The sequence below is a fragment of the Galeopterus variegatus genome, unplaced genomic scaffold (genome assembly GCF_000696425.1).
Source record: "Galeopterus variegatus unplaced genomic scaffold, G_variegatus-3.0.2 Scaffold1409, whole genome shotgun sequence".
NCBI classification, from domain to species: Eukaryota; Metazoa; Chordata; class Mammalia; order Dermoptera; family Cynocephalidae; genus Galeopterus; species Galeopterus variegatus.
Genome location: NW_007727520.1, coordinates 273,682 through 291,098, shown reverse-complemented (window position 1 = coordinate 291,098; position 17,417 = coordinate 273,682). Strand labels below are relative to the sequence as shown.

Here is a 17,417-nt window from a genome sequence, read left to right as displayed (position 1 = left end):
ACTCTCCTCACCACAGCCTCCGCCGCCAACTCGCTGCTCCTACTGCCCCGGAAGTGCTACATCAGCGCGGAGGCGGGCTCGTCTGTCCGAGAACACTTCCGGGTCAAACAGCCCTCCTCGAGCCGGAAAAGGCTCATCACGGGTCCAGTGATGAGAGCTGTATTGGAGTCGCTGCGAGGAAGGTACTGAGGGGTAACCAGGCGTGGGTCGAGGTCGGACGTGAAAGAGGCTAGGTTGTTCGCCATCCCTATGAAGCCTGCCCTGGGTGGAGGAATTCGGTCGTTGAACCTTCACTGAGCACAAATATCTGCCAGGCACTACCCTGGGCGCCGTGGACACACCGGTAAACGAGCAGACAAGGGCCCTGCTCTCAAGTAGCTGATAGTCTAGTGGGCGAAGCAGACTATAAACAAGTAAGCAAACCGGATTATCTAAGGTAGTATTAAGTGCTTTAAAGAAATTTAGACAGGATAGTGGGACGGGACGGAGTGAGGGGGTAATAAGCCTTATGAAGATTTGGAGTAGAGCATTACTGGCAAAGGGAATAGCAAGTGCCAAGGCCATCCAGTGGGAACAAACTTAGCAAGGTCAAAGGGGAAAAAAGCCACCGTGGCTGGAGCAAAAAGGGCAAAATAAGAATGGAGGGAGATGAGGCCAGGCTCTTAGGCTCCAAATCATGTAAGGCATAAGAGCCAGGATAAGAACGATTGAAGGTTTCTAAGCAGAAGAGTAACATGCTCTAATTTATGACTTTAAGATTACTCCTGACCCTTCATCAGAAAGATGCATCTGATCTTCATTTGCCATTGGGAGTGGGAGTGCGTGAAACCCAGACTGACAGAGCCAGAAAGGGATTAAGACAACCTTATTGTATGGATATGAAAAATTGAATCCCAGAGAGGTGAAGGGACTTGGCCTTCTAAGAACCCAGGTCTTCCAACTCCATTTAATGCCTTCAGAATTATCATAATGTCCAGATGTAATAATTGTCACTTCCTAAAACCATTCAGAAATTTCCCTTTGCTTTTGATGGTGGTTCTCTAAACTCAGATGCATCAGTAGCAGCTGGGAGCTTGTTAAAAATGCCTATTCCAAAAAAAATATTGTGTAAGTATAAAATAGATAATTTCCTGATTTTCCATTGTAATGGAAAATACATAGAATTTGAGGCTTACGTATGGAGTCTTGGTAAGCCACTTAACTGTTTCTTTATATTCTTATCTTTGAAATGCTGCTGATAATAATTATAGCAGCAGTTCTAAAACCTTTTGGTCTTAGAATTCTTTTATGCTTTTGGGGGGGGGCAGGTAAGCGGATTTGAACCCTTGACCTTGATGTTATAACACCATGCTCTAACCAACTGAGAACGTCAAAGAATGTTTGTTATGTGGATTATATCTATCGATATTTACCATTTTAGAAATCAAAACAGAAGTTTCGAGAAAGTTATTAATTCATTTTAAAATAATGCACTTACTACATGTTAACATAAATAGCATTTCTGTTTAATAATAGAAATTATTGGAATGTCACTGTCTGACATTTTCAAAAATCTCTTTAATGTCTGGCTTAATAAAAAACAGCTAGATTCTCATATCTCCTGCATTCATTCTCTTATTGTATATCTTATCATGTACTCACCGTACTGTGTGAGAATGAGTGCAAAATACAAATGTCTTAGTATTTTGAAAATAATTTTGAAAAAGTCTCTGGAACACGAAGGAGTCCCTTCTCCACTCTTTGAGAATCAGTGAATTTGGATATTGTCATGATAATCAAAAAAATATGGACTTGATTTGTAAACCAGTGAAACTGTATGCACATCAAAAATGTAGGTGCTCAGGCTCTCCCCAGAGATGTCCAGTCAGTAAGTCTGAGTGGGACCAAGAAATCTGCATCTTCAACAAGCACCACAAATTAATTCGATGTAAGCAATCTAAAAATTGCAGTTTGAGAAAACCAGTTACAGATGATTTCTGCCTTCTAAAATCAAAAAAAGCTGTGTTTTCTTATCTTCAAATCTCTTCATTAACATTTTCCAGAACCTGAGACTGGAAAGTTAGTAAGAAGTTTGTAGCAGACACCTTTCTGACTACCAAGGTGATGAGTGTCTGAACTCAAAATGTTGAGCATTTGCAAAGGACTGAAGTTTTTAGACTTTTATTATTAAACTTACAGTCTTTTGAACAGATAGATAACTGGTAAAATAGGTAAACTGATAAGTCTTACAGTAGAGTACTCTCAGTGTGCTAGGGAACTGACAGAGCAAAAGAAACTTGTCTGAAATTAAGAGGGTGGGGGTGAGAGTTTAGGGGAAAGGCTTCTTAAATAAGGTGAAATTAGAGTTGGATATATAGGGAGGATAGAATTTCTTCAGGAAAATGTTTGATGGGGAGGAACAGTTTTAAGCAGAAGAACAACTAGAGCCAGAACTTTAAGATGAAGAGTTAATTGGCAAGAATAGAGAGTAAAACAAGCATGGTTGAAACTTTAAGCCATGACAGGAAAGCTGGGAAAACTACAGGATTTAAGCAAAAAAAAGGGATGATAATAATAATCAGCCTCCGGATGAGAAAACTGAGACCACGAGAGCACATCGTAACTAATTAGTGATATAGATACAACTAAATACCAAACATAACTTCTAAATCCATTCATTCCTTCAGCAAGCAATTATTGTACATACAGGCACTGCTGGGCTTCTTTTTATGCTATCTGTCCTGCCACCTGAATCTTTTCCTAAAGAATTATGAATGCCAGATTAGAATTTTAAGCTTTTCTCATGGGCAGTGGAAAATCAAGAATAGATTTAAAAATCACCTTAACTTGCTTGGATTTGTGTTTAGGACCAATTCTGAAAAGGGCAGTGTTTAGATACATTAAAGGGATATGATTGGCATTAAGGATACCCACTTAGAAATTTAAATGATAGTGTGGTTCCCAGGTGAGATAAAAGGACTGTTACCTAGGGAAGGGATAGTAGGATTTAACTGAAAAACACCTCAGAGGTGGAATAATAGTAACAATAGCATGTATTTATAATTTACCCACATTAGTTCCTCTAATCCTCACAACTATCTTATCAGGTGGTTACTGTTAATAACCTTATTCAATAGATGTGAAAAATAAGACCTCATTAGCCCATTACTTCACCCAGGGATAGTCAGGCACTGTAACTCCAGAGCCCATGCTCCTAACCACCAAGCCATGATAATCCTATAATTTTGATATTGCAAAACTGGAAAAATTGTGTGGCTATCTTCCAAGCTATGCATATGCTAGACAAGTAGATCTGAGGATGACTGAGCAGTTCTGTTTTAGTTATGCTGAGTTTAAGATATTTGGGGGTGTTTTAGAATATAGAGGAAAAAAATTGGGGTGGGGAGATCATAAATCTAAGCCTGTTTCATCAATGTTTTTGTCATTTGCATCCAGTAGCTATTCAGCAAATTGTTTATGGGAAAAGATAAAAGTTACAAGTATAACTGAAATAATCCTGGGTTTGAAGCAAAGCTCCAATAAAGATAAGTAAAGATGTTTCTCAGTGTGCCAAAAAATATGTTGACGTTTGAGCTGCAACTGCCCAAATATCAGTTATGACATGTGATGGCCCGAGGATACAACTGGGAGCATAAGGGCTATTTTAATTAGAAACTTTTAAGTAAATGTCCCTCAGAATGGTTATTGAATATTTCTAAACTTTTTTTCGTTACAGAACCGTATAGTAATGCTTGAGTGTAAGCAGAACAACTTTGTTCTTTACAAAGGATAGAGTACTGCTAAAAATCTGCTCTTCCTTTGCTTTTTCAGAGTACTGTTTTGTCAATGGGCGTGCCACGGATGTAGGAACTCCTCCATTTTCCAAGTGTGACAGTGCAGGCAGAGAAGAGTGGATGAGATGAAAATACAGCTTAGAACACATTTAATTATGGAGAATGAAACATTAATATCCCAGTATATTTGGAGCAACAACAAAAAAATACCATCTGGGCATCAGTGTTTTTCCCCTTTTGAGTTATCCCAGAACTATTTCTGCAAACAACGGTTTCCTCAGCCAACTTAATATTGAGCCACCAGAACGGAAATCAGTCACATTACTTCCTTATTTACTCATGTTGAGAATTGGAGCAGAATAGAAATACTTTTTCTCTCAGAAGTTGGCAGGAACAGCAAGAAGGCAATCTGTTAGGGATGACAGCTATAGACTCTTTTCTCTCTTTTTTATAATAATATAGTCAATATTCAGAATGATTTTCTAGGGTAAAATCATCTACCTTTCTGCTTATTCATGATCCTAGCAAAGCTTACTTTCTATATACTACCTAAAAAGGAGAAAAAGAAGTTGGATTAAACTTGAATATCATGCTTATCTGTTTCATTCTCATTAGTGCTGAGGAAAGGTAATACTTTGCCAGTGTTTTCTCTCACAACTGCTCAACAACCTTTTATCTACAAGTGGCTTGTATCTCTTTGTAGCTCTAATCAGAAGTCCTTTGTGTTCAGGATGCCATGGTATGAGTATGAAGTACCCAGTATTGACTGGACATAGAAAGCTATTAAGAGACCTGTTTCTCTCCTGGCATGAAATCAGTGTTATTAGGCTACTTCTGCCACCTTGGGCCTAAAAGCACTTTAGGGTGTTCATAGTGTTTTTCCAGACCCTGTCTTGTAGGTTTCTCTAAACTTCTAGTAGAGGCAAATGGCTGTGTCTGTACAAAACAGGAACTACAAATCTTGGCCACATAGACAGTTTGCTTGCCACATGCCAGTGTGTCAGGAGAAGAATAGAGATCAAAGATGGGGATTGCCCAGTAGCCACAGCCACAGTTCAGGCATTTTTAGTAAACTTAATCTTATTTCCCCTATCTAACCATTTCCCCACTCCCTTCCTTGTTTTCACGTTGTCTTCTTTTTTGTGATTTTAATTTTGAATATAATTGAAGATGTGTATTTCTTTTTTAAAAAAAACAAACAAAAAGTTGTATTAGAGCCAGGACGTAGAATTCTGTCAGGAGCAGAGCAGAGTCAGTCTCTCTTTCTTTCCCCTGCTCCCTGCCTCATGCAGTCTCTGTCCTCTTACTGCTCTTTCCCTTCTCCATTCCTGTTGTCCTTTCTCTCAGCTTCTCTTTGTATGTGGCCCATACTTGACTGCCTTAGCCCCATGTATGCTTTCTCTTCCTCAAATGGCGCTAACCCACAAGTGTCTCGATTTCAAATTCTAAAACAAAGATTCTGATTAGCTTAGCTGATGGATTGACTTCCCCCTGGGCCCAAAAAAGATAGACGCAGGTCTCAAAAAAGGGAGCCATAGGCTGAGTAGATCACAACAAAGATTCTCAACCACAAACACAGGACACATAAAAACAGTGTAACATATCATGGTTGGGATCCAAGCTCAGTTTACAGTGCCTGTTTGATCTGTATTGTTGTAAAATATTTATTTGCAGTAAGAAAAAGAAAAATGTGAAATTTTAAGTTAAAGATTAAAATTGCATAATGCCCCTCCCCCAAGTTTTTAAATAGTTGAATGATATTCTGAATAAAAGTGTTTTATAATGGTTTAACTGTCAGTAGTACATTTTAGTGCAGTTATCTAGAAGAAGTATCTGAAGAATCTTCAACAATAACAATAACTTGAGCTTATTTAGTGATTACTATTGCCAGACTCTGTTTTGCATATACTATCTCATTCACATTTCTCAATAATCATATGAGAATAGGTACTATTATTTTCCCCATTTTAAAGATGAGGAGATTGAGGCACACAAATTAAGTAATTTACAAAAGTTCCAAGGCTTGTCAGAGTCAGAACCAGGATTAAAAAGGAAATCTGGCTCCAGAGTAATCTAAATCCAGAATAGAATGTGAATGATTAGTTCTCTCATATTGAAAGTGTTCAGTCTGTAGCACCGTTAGGCAGGATTGTTGTAAAGGAAATAACAAGCTATGTTAGTGGCCCCTTGATGCCAGTCCATGGACCCACTGCCTCAGAATCAGCCAGGGAAGTAATTAAAAACCTCAGATTCCAAGGCCCAAACCCAGAGATTCTTACTACATCTGGGGTGGGACCCAGGAATTTACATTTTTAACAAGCTCTAGGTGATTGTGATATTCAACTTGGTTTGGAAACTCTGGACTTGGTGATCTTTTATTCTCATCATTATCTTCTGGGACAAGATGATAAATGAAGACTTTAGGGGTTGGGAGTCAATTTGAAGAGTGCCTTTAGGTAGGTACCTTTAAAGTCTTTTGAGATTGTTACCATTGGCTGTTCTTGTCTCAGAATATAATAGGTGCTAGTAAATGTATGTCAGTTTAAGTAATTATGTTCATTGTTGTATAACATTATTCAATTTATAAAGATCCATTGCATACTTTATCAAATTTAAACTAATCTCCATCAGTATTTATTGAGCGTATGCTAGTTATGATGTATAGCAATAAAAAATATAGTCCCTGTGGTTAAGGGGCTCATAAGTGAGATGGGGGTAGACTGCTTAGAGTACAGAGCAGCATATGCCAGAGCCAGATGAGTAGTGTGGGTAGTGAAGGTTTTGGTGGGTCAGGGAGAAGCTATCCTTTATCTGGGTATACTCTGGAAGCCTTGTGTTCATGAGGACACTGCTTGCCCTGCAGCCCTCCTTTGTGGAGGTTGTTCATTCTCCCAAAGCTCCTGAATCTCAGCTCAGGGAGAGTAGGTTCATTACCACTATTTCTAGTTTCTTCTCCACTAGCTGCCTTGATCTTGGGAGGACATGGCCATTCCCATAGGTGGTCTACCAAACTCCAGAGCCTCTCAATTCTTTGACCTCTTCATCTTGACAAGTGTCTCCTTCACTCACTTCAGCCACTGCAGTTCCCAAAGTCCATCTCCAATTTTGCCATTGGCCCTGTCTCTTCCCCTCTAGAATCCAGAGTGAAACCCAACATTTTCTGGTCACCACCTCTTATTACCACAACTTGTAGCTCTTTTTTCTGAACACTTCCCGACCAGTGACCCTCTGCTTTTTCTCAATCCTCTGTCCATCTACCTGGAGCACTTCCATTTTTGATTCCTGTTTATCCCTCAGGTCCTGCTGCACACCTTACTTTCTCAGAACGTTTTCTGTGATGAGGATAGCCACCCATGTTGGGTCCTCCTGTAGCATCCTGTATTTTCCCTTGGGTGGTATTGAACATATTTTGTATATGTTTAGTTATTGTCTATATCCTCTGCCAGATTGAGATCTGTGAAAGGAGAGACGATGTCCGTAGGACAGTAGGTTGGCACATAGGTGCTTAATAGATACTATTGAAAAGATGAAAATATATACCTCTAGTCTAAAACTCAGTAGTAGGAAAGGATGGGGAGGAGGGAGATGGCAGGATAAAAAATGATGTGGTATTAGAATAAACTGGAGTGGGGGGGGTTGTTTGTTTTTGTTTTTCCTACAAAGAGAGCAAGACTCCAGCTCATAGCCTTAAGCAGATGGCAGTATCTCTGGAAGTTAATAACGCTACTCTGCTTTCATTGTACTTGTGTGTGTATTTAGTTTTATCCACAGAAGTGATAATAGGATTTCCTTTTTAAATAAATGAATGAAAATAAAATAATGAGTTGATTCAAAGGAAAAGTATAAATGATGGTAATTTAGTACTTGAATATACACACACACACACACACACACACACAAATCATGACAGTAGAAGGAGTGGGTGAAGTTTAGAAAATGCTGACTTGAATGAAGCCACAGGAGCTCTTTATAAAAGTCTGAGGAAAGTCTGGAGCACTTTTCAGCACATTCATAGCCTATCACCATTAATGACAATCATGTCTGCCAATTGTTGTATATCTTGTAGTGAAAAAGAATTTGGGAGATTGCATGTCAAGCCGCAAGCACACTTCCTGGCTTATGGCCATCATTCATTATAATTTCCATTGTTTTCGACTATTGCCACCTCCTAAAAAAAAGGAGACCAGGTTTTAATCTGGGTTTTCCTACTAACTTCTAGCATAGTCTTACGAAGCAAGTCACTGTGAATAGATTTGGTTAGAATAGATTTTGGTTAAATCCCCTCCAATGCCCAAGTTTTTGTTTCCTTCACTGTCATTTTAGTGGGGTTTTAGAAAGAAATGGAAATAAACATGTGTTCAATCTATTATGTATTGCCAAAGTCTGAAATTTTTTGTTTTACTCTAAATAGTCAATCCTTAAATTTTAAAGATTTAGAAAATTATTTATTGTCATTATATTCAATCATCCTTTCAAGGGCTAATGAAAATTAAATGACATTTACAACTTATAGTAATTCAGACTTTGAGGAGTTTAATGGCAAAATACAATGATCCATTGCTTTTTATGTTCTGTGATCAAGCAGCCTTCATGTAAGTATGAAAGAGAGTAAGTGTCATTTCTAAAACTAATTATCTTGGGCCTTTACAAGAAATAAAGCTAGGCATTTCATCCCATATTTTATAGAAGTAGAAGTTGAAATTTTTCTTTAAGAGTCCGTGGTTTTAGGGCCGGCCCGGTGGCGCACTGCTACAGTGCACCGCTTGGGAGCGGGGTGGCGCTCCCGCCGAGGGTTCGGATCCCACATACAAACCGGCCGCTCACTGGCTGAGCGAGGTGCGGGTGCAACACCGAAGGTTGCAATCCCGTTGCTGGTCACGAAAAAAGACAAAAAGGAAAAAAAAAAAAGAGTCAGTGGTTTTAAAGGGGAATCAGGGCTGGCTGGTTATAAAGCTTAGTTGGTTAAAGCATGGCGCTGAAAAAAGCCAGGTCCAGGGTTCAATCCCTGTACTGGCCAGCTGCCAAATAAATTAAAGGGAATCAAATTACCGGGAAGATGATCATACTATGGGATGTTACTTTGCTTTTTATTCATAATATCTTGCTCTTCTTTTAAATTTGCCTAACAATCTTTCCATGTAGTTTTATATTTACATTTCTACCAGCTAGACACTTAAGATGTCAGTTCTCCCTTTAGCTAATTTTATAGACTTTTTTTTTTTTTTTTAAAGATGGCCAGTAAGGGGATCTTAACCCTTGACTTGGTGTTGTCAGCACCATGCTCACCCAGTTCGCTAACTGGCCATCCCTATATGGGATCCGAACCCGTGGCCTTGGTGTTATCAGCACCACACTCTCCCGAGTGAACCACGGGCCGGCCCTAATTTTATAGACTTTGAGCTAGAAATTTGGTATTTTTATAAACTGTTAAATATGCTCTATTTTGTCTCTTGATAATGAAGAAACTATTAAAGGAAAATTCTTTTATCTAACATTCTTTCCTGAGAGAGGTTTTATAGCCTCAGAAGTCAATATCTCTATTTATGTATATGCAATAAGTATAATTTTCTTTGTAATATTAAAACAAAAAAACCACCTCAAGTGTCCCTGCATTATTTATATCTAATATATCTATGTACTTGAATTACTCAAAATTTGAGCTTCATGGTTATGATTATGATGTACCAGTTGATTTACATTATTGATATAACAACAGATGGTAATGATGCAGGTTGAAATAAAAGATCATTGAGCTAAATATTTTAGCATTCATTGGCTCCCTGTTGCATAGAATTTGTCAGAGTGAAATAGAATCATAGCATTTCAGAACTGGAAGTGTCCTTAGAGATTATCTCATCCAGTCCCTCATTTGACAGATGAGAAAACAGAAGCCCAGAGAGAATGCTATTTGCCAAGGTCGTACAGCTAGTTAATAGCAAAGCTGGGACCAGAATCTAAGTCTGCTGTTTCCTAATTCATTGCTTTTTTTACTGTCTCTGTGTGAGATTTTTAGGTGGTTGGTCTCTCTAATCACTCTCTGTCAGCCCCAGTTATTTAATCAGTTTCACATATATGTATGGAACATACAAAGTTTTACCCCATTATAAGTCTCAGTTGGTTAAACTTTGTATCTGACTTTCTTTTAGGTTGGTCTCCGCTCATGTCTTTTAATCTTGAAGACTTCAAAATACACCTGGATCTACCACTCTTTTGGACAACATCTCTACCAAGCAATAAATTACCCACTGTACTCTTATATTATAGAAGTTTTTGAGTTCTCCAAATCTAATCAAGATTTCCTTCCATTTTCCCATGAAGCCACATTATTGCTTATTCACTTTAGTGGTGAGTGTTATTGTGCCAGCTGCTTTTGTTTTGGAAGATGTGGACTTCAACCAAATGTCCCCACTGGGAGCAAATCATAGTTCTTACAATGCTTCATTTCCCCTAAGCTTTGAACTCTCAGCAAATTCCCACTCAGGTGATGATGTCATCATAGCCAAAGAGGGAACTAGCGTTTCAATCGAGTGTCTTCTCACAGTTGGTCACAATGAAGATGTCCATTGGTACAACTCAAAAGGACAACAGCTGGATGGCAGAGGCAGAGGTAATGTTTCAGGGTGTAAATAATCAAGTTTACGTGTTTCCTGTTTTGCCTTCATGGTTTTATCATACATTAACAAGAAATCTCAAAGATGAGGTGCCAGGGTGAATAGTTTAAAACTTTTGGAAGGCCTGGAGTGCTATACCTATCAGAAAAAGCAAAGTAATTATAATTATTTAACCAGAAAAAGAAGAAAAAAAAAATTGTTATAAGTAAATAAAGGTATTCGCATGATGACAATGAGCTATTTTCTTTCCTCTTGATGTGTTTATTTCTTTCTTCATTGAAAGTGACTAAATCAGGACTGCTGCATATAGTTGTGCAAGCGGTGCTCTGAACAACTCCAAAGGCACCATTCATCTAGACTGCAATGTGAATAGTACAGTGTGGTTGCCCTGTTTGAACATGCATCAAGAAGGATTTTAGCTGGTCTTAAGGAAATTTGTCATAAATAATTTTTTGCTGTGAAATGAGTTACTATAAATGTTAAAGGAAATGTAGAATGTTTTTAAATATGAGTATAAATCTGTGTATAAAACTTTTTGAGTCCCTCTGAGAATTAGACACCATGGAACTCTATAAGGCCTTCCAGTTCATTTTTTTCTATTTTTTATCTTAATTTACTTGAAAACAGGGAAGTTTCTCTTGCTTTTTTCCTCAGTCTTAAAAATCACACAAACATAACAATAATGTGACCAAAGTCTGTGTTTTGACTAGTTTTTATTTAATTTTGCTATTTGTGGGCCTATGAACACATCTTAATCCAGACTACTATTTCTTTAACCAGTGTTCTGTTAGAAAGATCTTTTTGGTGGGTACTTGAATTATAAAGTACCTCAAAAAGAAATCGCCATGGAAATCCAAAAGGATGAAGATTAAATTCTGGGATCCCTACAAGCTACACTTTCAGAAAAAGCCATCTTATCTTTTCTGCAAGAAAGATAGTCTAACTTCTTGAAAAATAAAGAATAGTGGTTATTCACGTTATGGTGGAAAATAGAAAAGGAGACAAGTGGTATTTCCTTCAGAAGTATATGCTAAGCATTTTAACCTACACACTGAGTAACTGGTCACCAAGGATTGAAGAGTTTGAATTGTTAGAACAGAGTATTTCTAATCAGCTTGTTAAAAATAACTATTGAATCAGAATCTCTAGAGTAGTATCCGGAATGTGTATTTTGAACATGATTTGGGGTTCTGCATGTGGACTCACTGGCCTAGACTCCTATCTCCTTTAGGCTCTAAGAAATCCTGACCAAACACACCTGTGATTTTGAATTATTCAGTAGGTATCATTATAGATTGACTGTATAAACAAAGCCTTAGGTTAGGACAAGACCAGCCAGGTGGAATGGCAGTTTCATCCTGTTTTGCCTTTACTTTGAAAACCACTAACATCTATCATTGAAACACACCTGTGATTTTGAATTATTCAGTAGGTATCATTATAGATTGACTGTATAAACAAAGCCTTAGGTTAGGACAAGACCAGCCAAGTGGAATGGCAGTTTCATCCTGTTTTGCCTTTACTTTGAAAACCACTAACATCTATCATTGATGCTTTCAGCAGCAGCTCTGGAAAATTGTATTAAATTTTATGAATCTCAAGTGAGAGGAGTTTAAAGAGCATGTCAGTCTAGTATAAGGTTCATAAATCTTGAGGTATTATCAGCAAGTGAGCTAGAGAGTTTAGATTGTGGCTGTAGTAGAGTGGTTGATGAATGGAGTCTATGTAGTTTATCATACTTTGAATTCAGACTGTCCTTTCCATAGCTCCAAGTTCATAGAACAGAACCTTATGGAAGAATGTCTGTATTCATAACTACATGTTTTCCTCCTCTTTTTGTATTAGTGAAGCAATGGCTCTTAAAAATAAATATAGCTATAGAATTTAGATACGTTTTGATGATGATAAAAATGGGCACAATCCAGAGTGCTTACTAATTTATATGCTACTAAAATAATTCAGAACCATACAATCTTGGGGGTGAAAGAAATTTTGAGGATTAGGCAATCAGGTGATACTTAACAAGCAGTCACCCACCCTAGAGATGGGACAGCTCCACTAGTCATTGGGATGCATATCTGCACCCCAGGTTATTCCATCCATCCCACTATTGAATGGCTTTTGTAATTAAAGCACAGAGTATTGTGGGAATTTACCACAAAGGTGGAAATGTGCAGGCAGAGCCAAGTTATTGAAGGATGTTGAATCAAGGTATGTGGTCAATATGTTCTGCTTTTCATATACTTGTGTACTTTTTTTTTTTTTTTGGCGGCTGGCCAATAGAGGGATCCCAACCCTTGACCTTGGTGCTACAAGGCTGTGTTCTCACCAACTGAGCTAACCAGCCAGCCCCACTTGTAGACTTTTGTATATGCGTCCCCTGAGTGAAGATACCTTCATGTATGAAAGAGAGGCAGCATCTTATAGGTTTAAAACAGAAGCATAAGCATCTTAAGGGCAACTGTATTCTCTTTGCCAAGTTGTTCGTTTACCCTGACTTGTGAGATGTATCTTGGCTTGTGCTTCATTTACTTTTGCCAGAAGTCAAGATATCATCATCAACAAACCTTTCCTAATAAAAATTAATATGTACAAGGCATATCAGATTAGTTGGTTAGTAATTGAACAAATGCATTAAACTGCTAGGTTTTTTTAAAAAGTAACTTTTATTTCTTGTTATAAAAGTTCATTATGGAAAGTGAGCAAACAGTTAAATAAAAGGAAGAAAGTTTAAATTATAACAATTTAAAATGTCATTATTTTAAACCATTGTTTTATACTTCTGAGGCATTTCCTTCTAGTATATGAAAATGTATAGGTAGAGATTGTGTGTAGACATACACACATATATAAACATTTTTTTATGATTATTCATTTAGCATTATGTAGAAATACTTGTCTACCTGAAAGACTTTTTATTTCTAGCAGTGAAAAGGAAGCTATGGTAATTATTACTGTCAGGAAAGATGATCTTGATTTTCTTTTTAAGTTCCAGGCTAATTAAATTCTGACTGTGGACACAGTAATCTGCCCTTGTTTATTTGATTTAAACAAACAGTAGATTCTAACAGATGAGTTAAAGTGCTTTCATGAAGAGGTGGAGTAAGGCAGCTGTTATATTTAGTAATAATATTCTCTATGCTGTGATTTTTTCATTTCTGTTGGATTATCAGGTGGAAAATGGTTGGTTTCTGATAACTTCCTAAACATCACCAACGTAGCCTTTGATGACCGTGGGCTCTATACATGTTTCGTCACCTCTCCAATTCGTGCCTCCTACTCTGTCACCCTACGAGTCATCTTCACCTCAGGAGACATGAGTGTCTACTATATGATTGTTTGCCTGATTGCCTTTACAATCACTCTTATCTTGAATGTCACACGGCTGTGCATGATGAGCAGCCATCTTCGCAAGACTGAGAAGGCCATCAATGAATTCTTCAGAACTGAAGGGGCTGAGAAACTTCAGAAGGCCTTTGAGATTGCAAAACGCATCCCCATCATCACCTCAGCCAAGACTCTGGAGCTCGCCAAAGTCACACAATTTAAGACCATGGAGTTTGCTCGTTATATTGAAGAACTGGCAAGAAGCGTTCCTCTTCCACCCCTTATTCTAAACTGTCGGGCCTTTGTTGAGGAGATGTTTGAGGCTGTGCGAGTGGATGACCCTGATGACCTGGGAGAAAGAATTAAAGAGAGACCTGCCTTGAATGCTCAAGGTGGCATCTATGTCATTAACCCAGAGATGGGGCGGAGTAATTCACCAGGAGGAGATTCAGATGATGGTTCTCTGAATGAACAGGGCCAGGAGATAGCAGTTCAGGTTTCTGTCCACCTTCAGTCAGAGACCAAAAGTATTGACACAGATTCTCAAGACAGCAGTCATTTCAGCCCGCCTGATGATACAGGATCAGCCGAATCTAACTACAAAGGTGGGGCATATGAAAACTGTTAGCTATGAGCTATCACTATAACTATAATAACAGTTCTCAGAAAAGGAACCTATTTCTTGGAGGAAATTACATTTTTACCAAAAGGTGATCGGGTTTTCCCTTTGTTAATATTAAGCACATCAGAACATGAATTGCCAAAATCTTTGTGAAAATGCAGTGTTTTCCTATATAATATTTCTCAGTCATTTTCCTTGAGCTTGATTAAGTGATGCATGTTAGGATTTAAAGGAGCCTAAGAGCTAAACATGATTGGTAAAGTACTGAACTAAGAGTCTCATGGTTTCTCTTCTGGTCGCAGATCTTCCATTGGTTAGATCTGACACTTATCTTGAGGCCTCAGTGTTCCCATCAATAAAATAAGGGATTTGCATTAAATAAGATCTAAAGTTGTTTCTAGCCCAATAACTACTTACCCATCAGCTTTAAACTACCAAAATTTTTAGCACATCTCTAAGAGAACCTTTCCCTAGACTTTTAGTCCCTTATTTTAGAGAAGACCAACCTGAAATTTTTAGCACATCTCTAAGAGAACCTTAGTCCCTTATTTTGGAGAAGACCAACCTGGACTTTATTTTGTAATCCAGATTTCTACACCAGTGTACAGAGGTGTGGACTTTTAGTCCCTTATTTTAGAGAAGACCAACCTGGACTTTATTTTGTAATCCAGATTTCTACACCAGTGTACAGAGGTGTGGGTGTTTTTCAGATATTTCACCTTGTGGAGCATGTAATTATATGTGTGAGGTTGGACCTTTTTGATGTAGAACATGTCTGTATTATACAGATAGCAAGACGCTAACTGCTCATTAGTAAACTATTTTGCGTGAGTAAATTGGTCCTTCTTGGGGTATATCATGTCTTTTTAATTTACTGAGACATCACTTAGTTTATTGAGACTGGCAGTGATTTCTCAACTGATATCCCAAAGTGAGGAATTTGTTCCTAAGGAATAATGTCTTTGATGCTTTTAGAATAAGATCAATGAAAAATCATGTTTGGCAAATCATGGATTTTGATAATTCTGTTAATAAAATTCCTCAGGCTTTCCTTTTCTGAAAGAACTGGACTCTGTAAGTAGGGTCTATGTTTGGGATCCCATTCTAAGAAAACCCAGAGCTGGATTCCTCATTCAGACCTCTGTCAACACTCTCGCACTCTGTGGTCTTAAGTATGGTGCTAAAGGTTTAGCCTCCTTATCTTGTTTGTTTTGTTTATATTTTATTGTAGAAGTGTTTATTTTTTGTACTTCAGATACATAATTCTAAGCTAGGGCTGCATTTGTGGCCTTTCTGAGAAGCACTAACCTGAAATAAAATTAGATAATTATGTGTGATGTGTTACTATATTAAAATACACACACACAAATAATGTAGACATAAAGAGGGGGAAAAATGATGGATGATGCCACCTGGTTCAGCTGTGTATAATAAACACTTAAGATGTCATTTCTTGCCTGGCTGAGATCTGATATAATGGAATTGTAAATACTCTTCAGAGCAATTTCTTCAGCTCCGGGAAGCTTGGTGCCATATAATTTTAAGAACATAGCTGTGGAGCTCCATTTGGTGCTTCACGTTTCTTCATTTGGCTTCTGATTATTGAAGCATTACTTAAACTAGAGGCTCCTGAGGGAAACGTACAGAGGAGGTATTATCAGGATTTTAATTTAAGGTTTCAGAGGAGGACAGGAAATTCAAAGCATGACCAGACAGAATTCATGTCTCCCTTTGTCCAGGCTTATCAGAAGTAATACATCTGCTCTGGATAACATAAATGAATCAATGCGCAGTTTTATCAGGTGGCATTATGTATAAAGATAATGCTGCCTTTTCTGTCTCAGGCTGTTTCCATGGAAACCTCCAGAGCCAAACAAAAGCTACCAATCATTTAGCCAAAGCTTGCTTTGGCTCATAGACCTGTGTTTCTTTAAGGAAAACTACTTTCATATATTTGGTAATGAGAGCAAGGGCTCTTGAGCATATCCTAGATTATAGACTACTTTTTCCATTCCAACAATGTTTCTCTTGAAAAATTAATAAATGTTCAAATCCTTTGGGGTCAGTCCCCTGAATATCCCTCAGATCTTCAGACTGTACCTCCAACACTGTCCCAACATAGCAGGTTTAGGATCATTTCTTAGAAGGTAGCTTGTCACATTAAAGAGAATGGTGTTACCCAACAAGTTCTCATAAGGGACATTAGTGTTTGGAATCCTGAAGTAGACATATTTAATGATTAAAGTCCTGGGAAACAGAACTTTTGAAAAATTGGGAAATATTTTTTAAATCTGTAGGTTTGCACAATATTACATAATAATTAAATACAGGCTACTCCATTGTGTCCTTGATAAATTATTTTAGAAACATAACTGTGACCTAATTTGGTGGCCAAAGTAACTGGTTTACTCTGAATGTTCCAGGTTATGGTTCCATTGATGAAGAATTAAAGTAGGTCAGAATTAAATCAGAGTTGGTATTTGTAAAGCTAGTTTTCAAGAGGAAGAAAACCACACTTACTAATATTTTCTGTATCTAATCAAATACTCTTCATATATAATTAACACTTCTTAAGTTATCCTTTTGTAAAATCCTTAACCTTTTGAACTTAAACTACAGTCTAAAATCTTTTGACAATAACAGTACTGTAATTATCTTTTTGTCTCACTGGATTTTATAGTTAGTGAAAAATGCTTTTACCCAACAAAATGTATTTAAAATAGTTCTGTCATCTCATTTGTAAATTTTGTCTTGGATTGTGACTTAATGAATCTTATTGTCCTTATGAAATGGTAGCTTAGTGAAATAAATTTACCAAAAACTGGCATTTAACCATCTTTATAGATTCCTTACCAGCCAAAACCAGATAGACAAGTATCTTTTGAGCTGATACCCCACCTGAGTTTATAGGTAATTCGATAACCACCTATCCTCAAAATTGGGTCTGTTATGATAGTTTAATTCGAGTCAGGGCCAGTGAGCATTTATATTTTCTACCAACTACCTTGATATAAATATCATGGGAGTTGCTGACCTCGAGGGTTGTGAAAAGGCTCCTGGCTTTCTTGCCTCACTTAACATCTG

At 37.6% G+C, this 17,417-nt stretch overlaps 2 protein-coding genes across 4 annotated transcripts in view; one reads left to right on the top strand and one right to left on the bottom strand.

Annotated features, from left to right (window-relative positions):
- The window catches only part of FAM114A2 (family with sequence similarity 114, member A2), a 32,054-nt gene extending 32,002 nt beyond the window's left edge, over positions 1–52 (bottom strand). Inside the window, exon 1 of one of the 2 annotated variants that reach the window (XM_008576813.1) lies at positions 12–52. The gene's annotated coding sequence lies outside the window, so the exon portion shown is untranslated. The remainder of the gene's footprint in view (positions 1–11) is intronic. The other variant, XM_008576816.1, reaches the window with a different exon arrangement.
- Positions 53–144: 92 nt separating this feature from the next.
- MFAP3 (microfibrillar-associated protein 3) lies at positions 145–14,817 on the top strand. 2 transcript variants are annotated; one of them, XM_008576812.1, is made up of 3 exons: positions 145–182; positions 9,920–10,380; positions 13,558–14,817. In XM_008576812.1, exons 2-3 carry the CDS (start codon positions 10,086–10,088, stop codon positions 14,337–14,339), a joined length of 1,077 nt encoding a protein of 358 aa, XP_008575034.1. In that variant the 5' UTR covers positions 145–182; positions 9,920–10,085; the 3' UTR covers positions 14,340–14,817. The 2 variants fall into 2 exon arrangements, with proteins under 2 accessions (XP_008575034.1, XP_008575032.1); XM_008576810.1 differs by lacking the exon at positions 145–182 and adding an exon at positions 247–413.
- The last annotated feature ends 2,600 nt before the right edge of the window (positions 14,818–17,417 follow it).

Excerpts from the sequence above, each read along its gene's own strand:
- MFAP3 (XM_008576812.1), top strand. The coding sequence starts at position 10,086 with ATGAAGCCACATTATTGCTTATTCACTTTAGTGGTGAGTGTTATTGTG. Across the intron at positions 10,381-13,557 it reads GCTGGATGGCAGAGGCAGAG|GTGGAAAATGGTTGGTTTCT; the intron begins GTAATGTTTCAG and ends TTGGATTATCAG.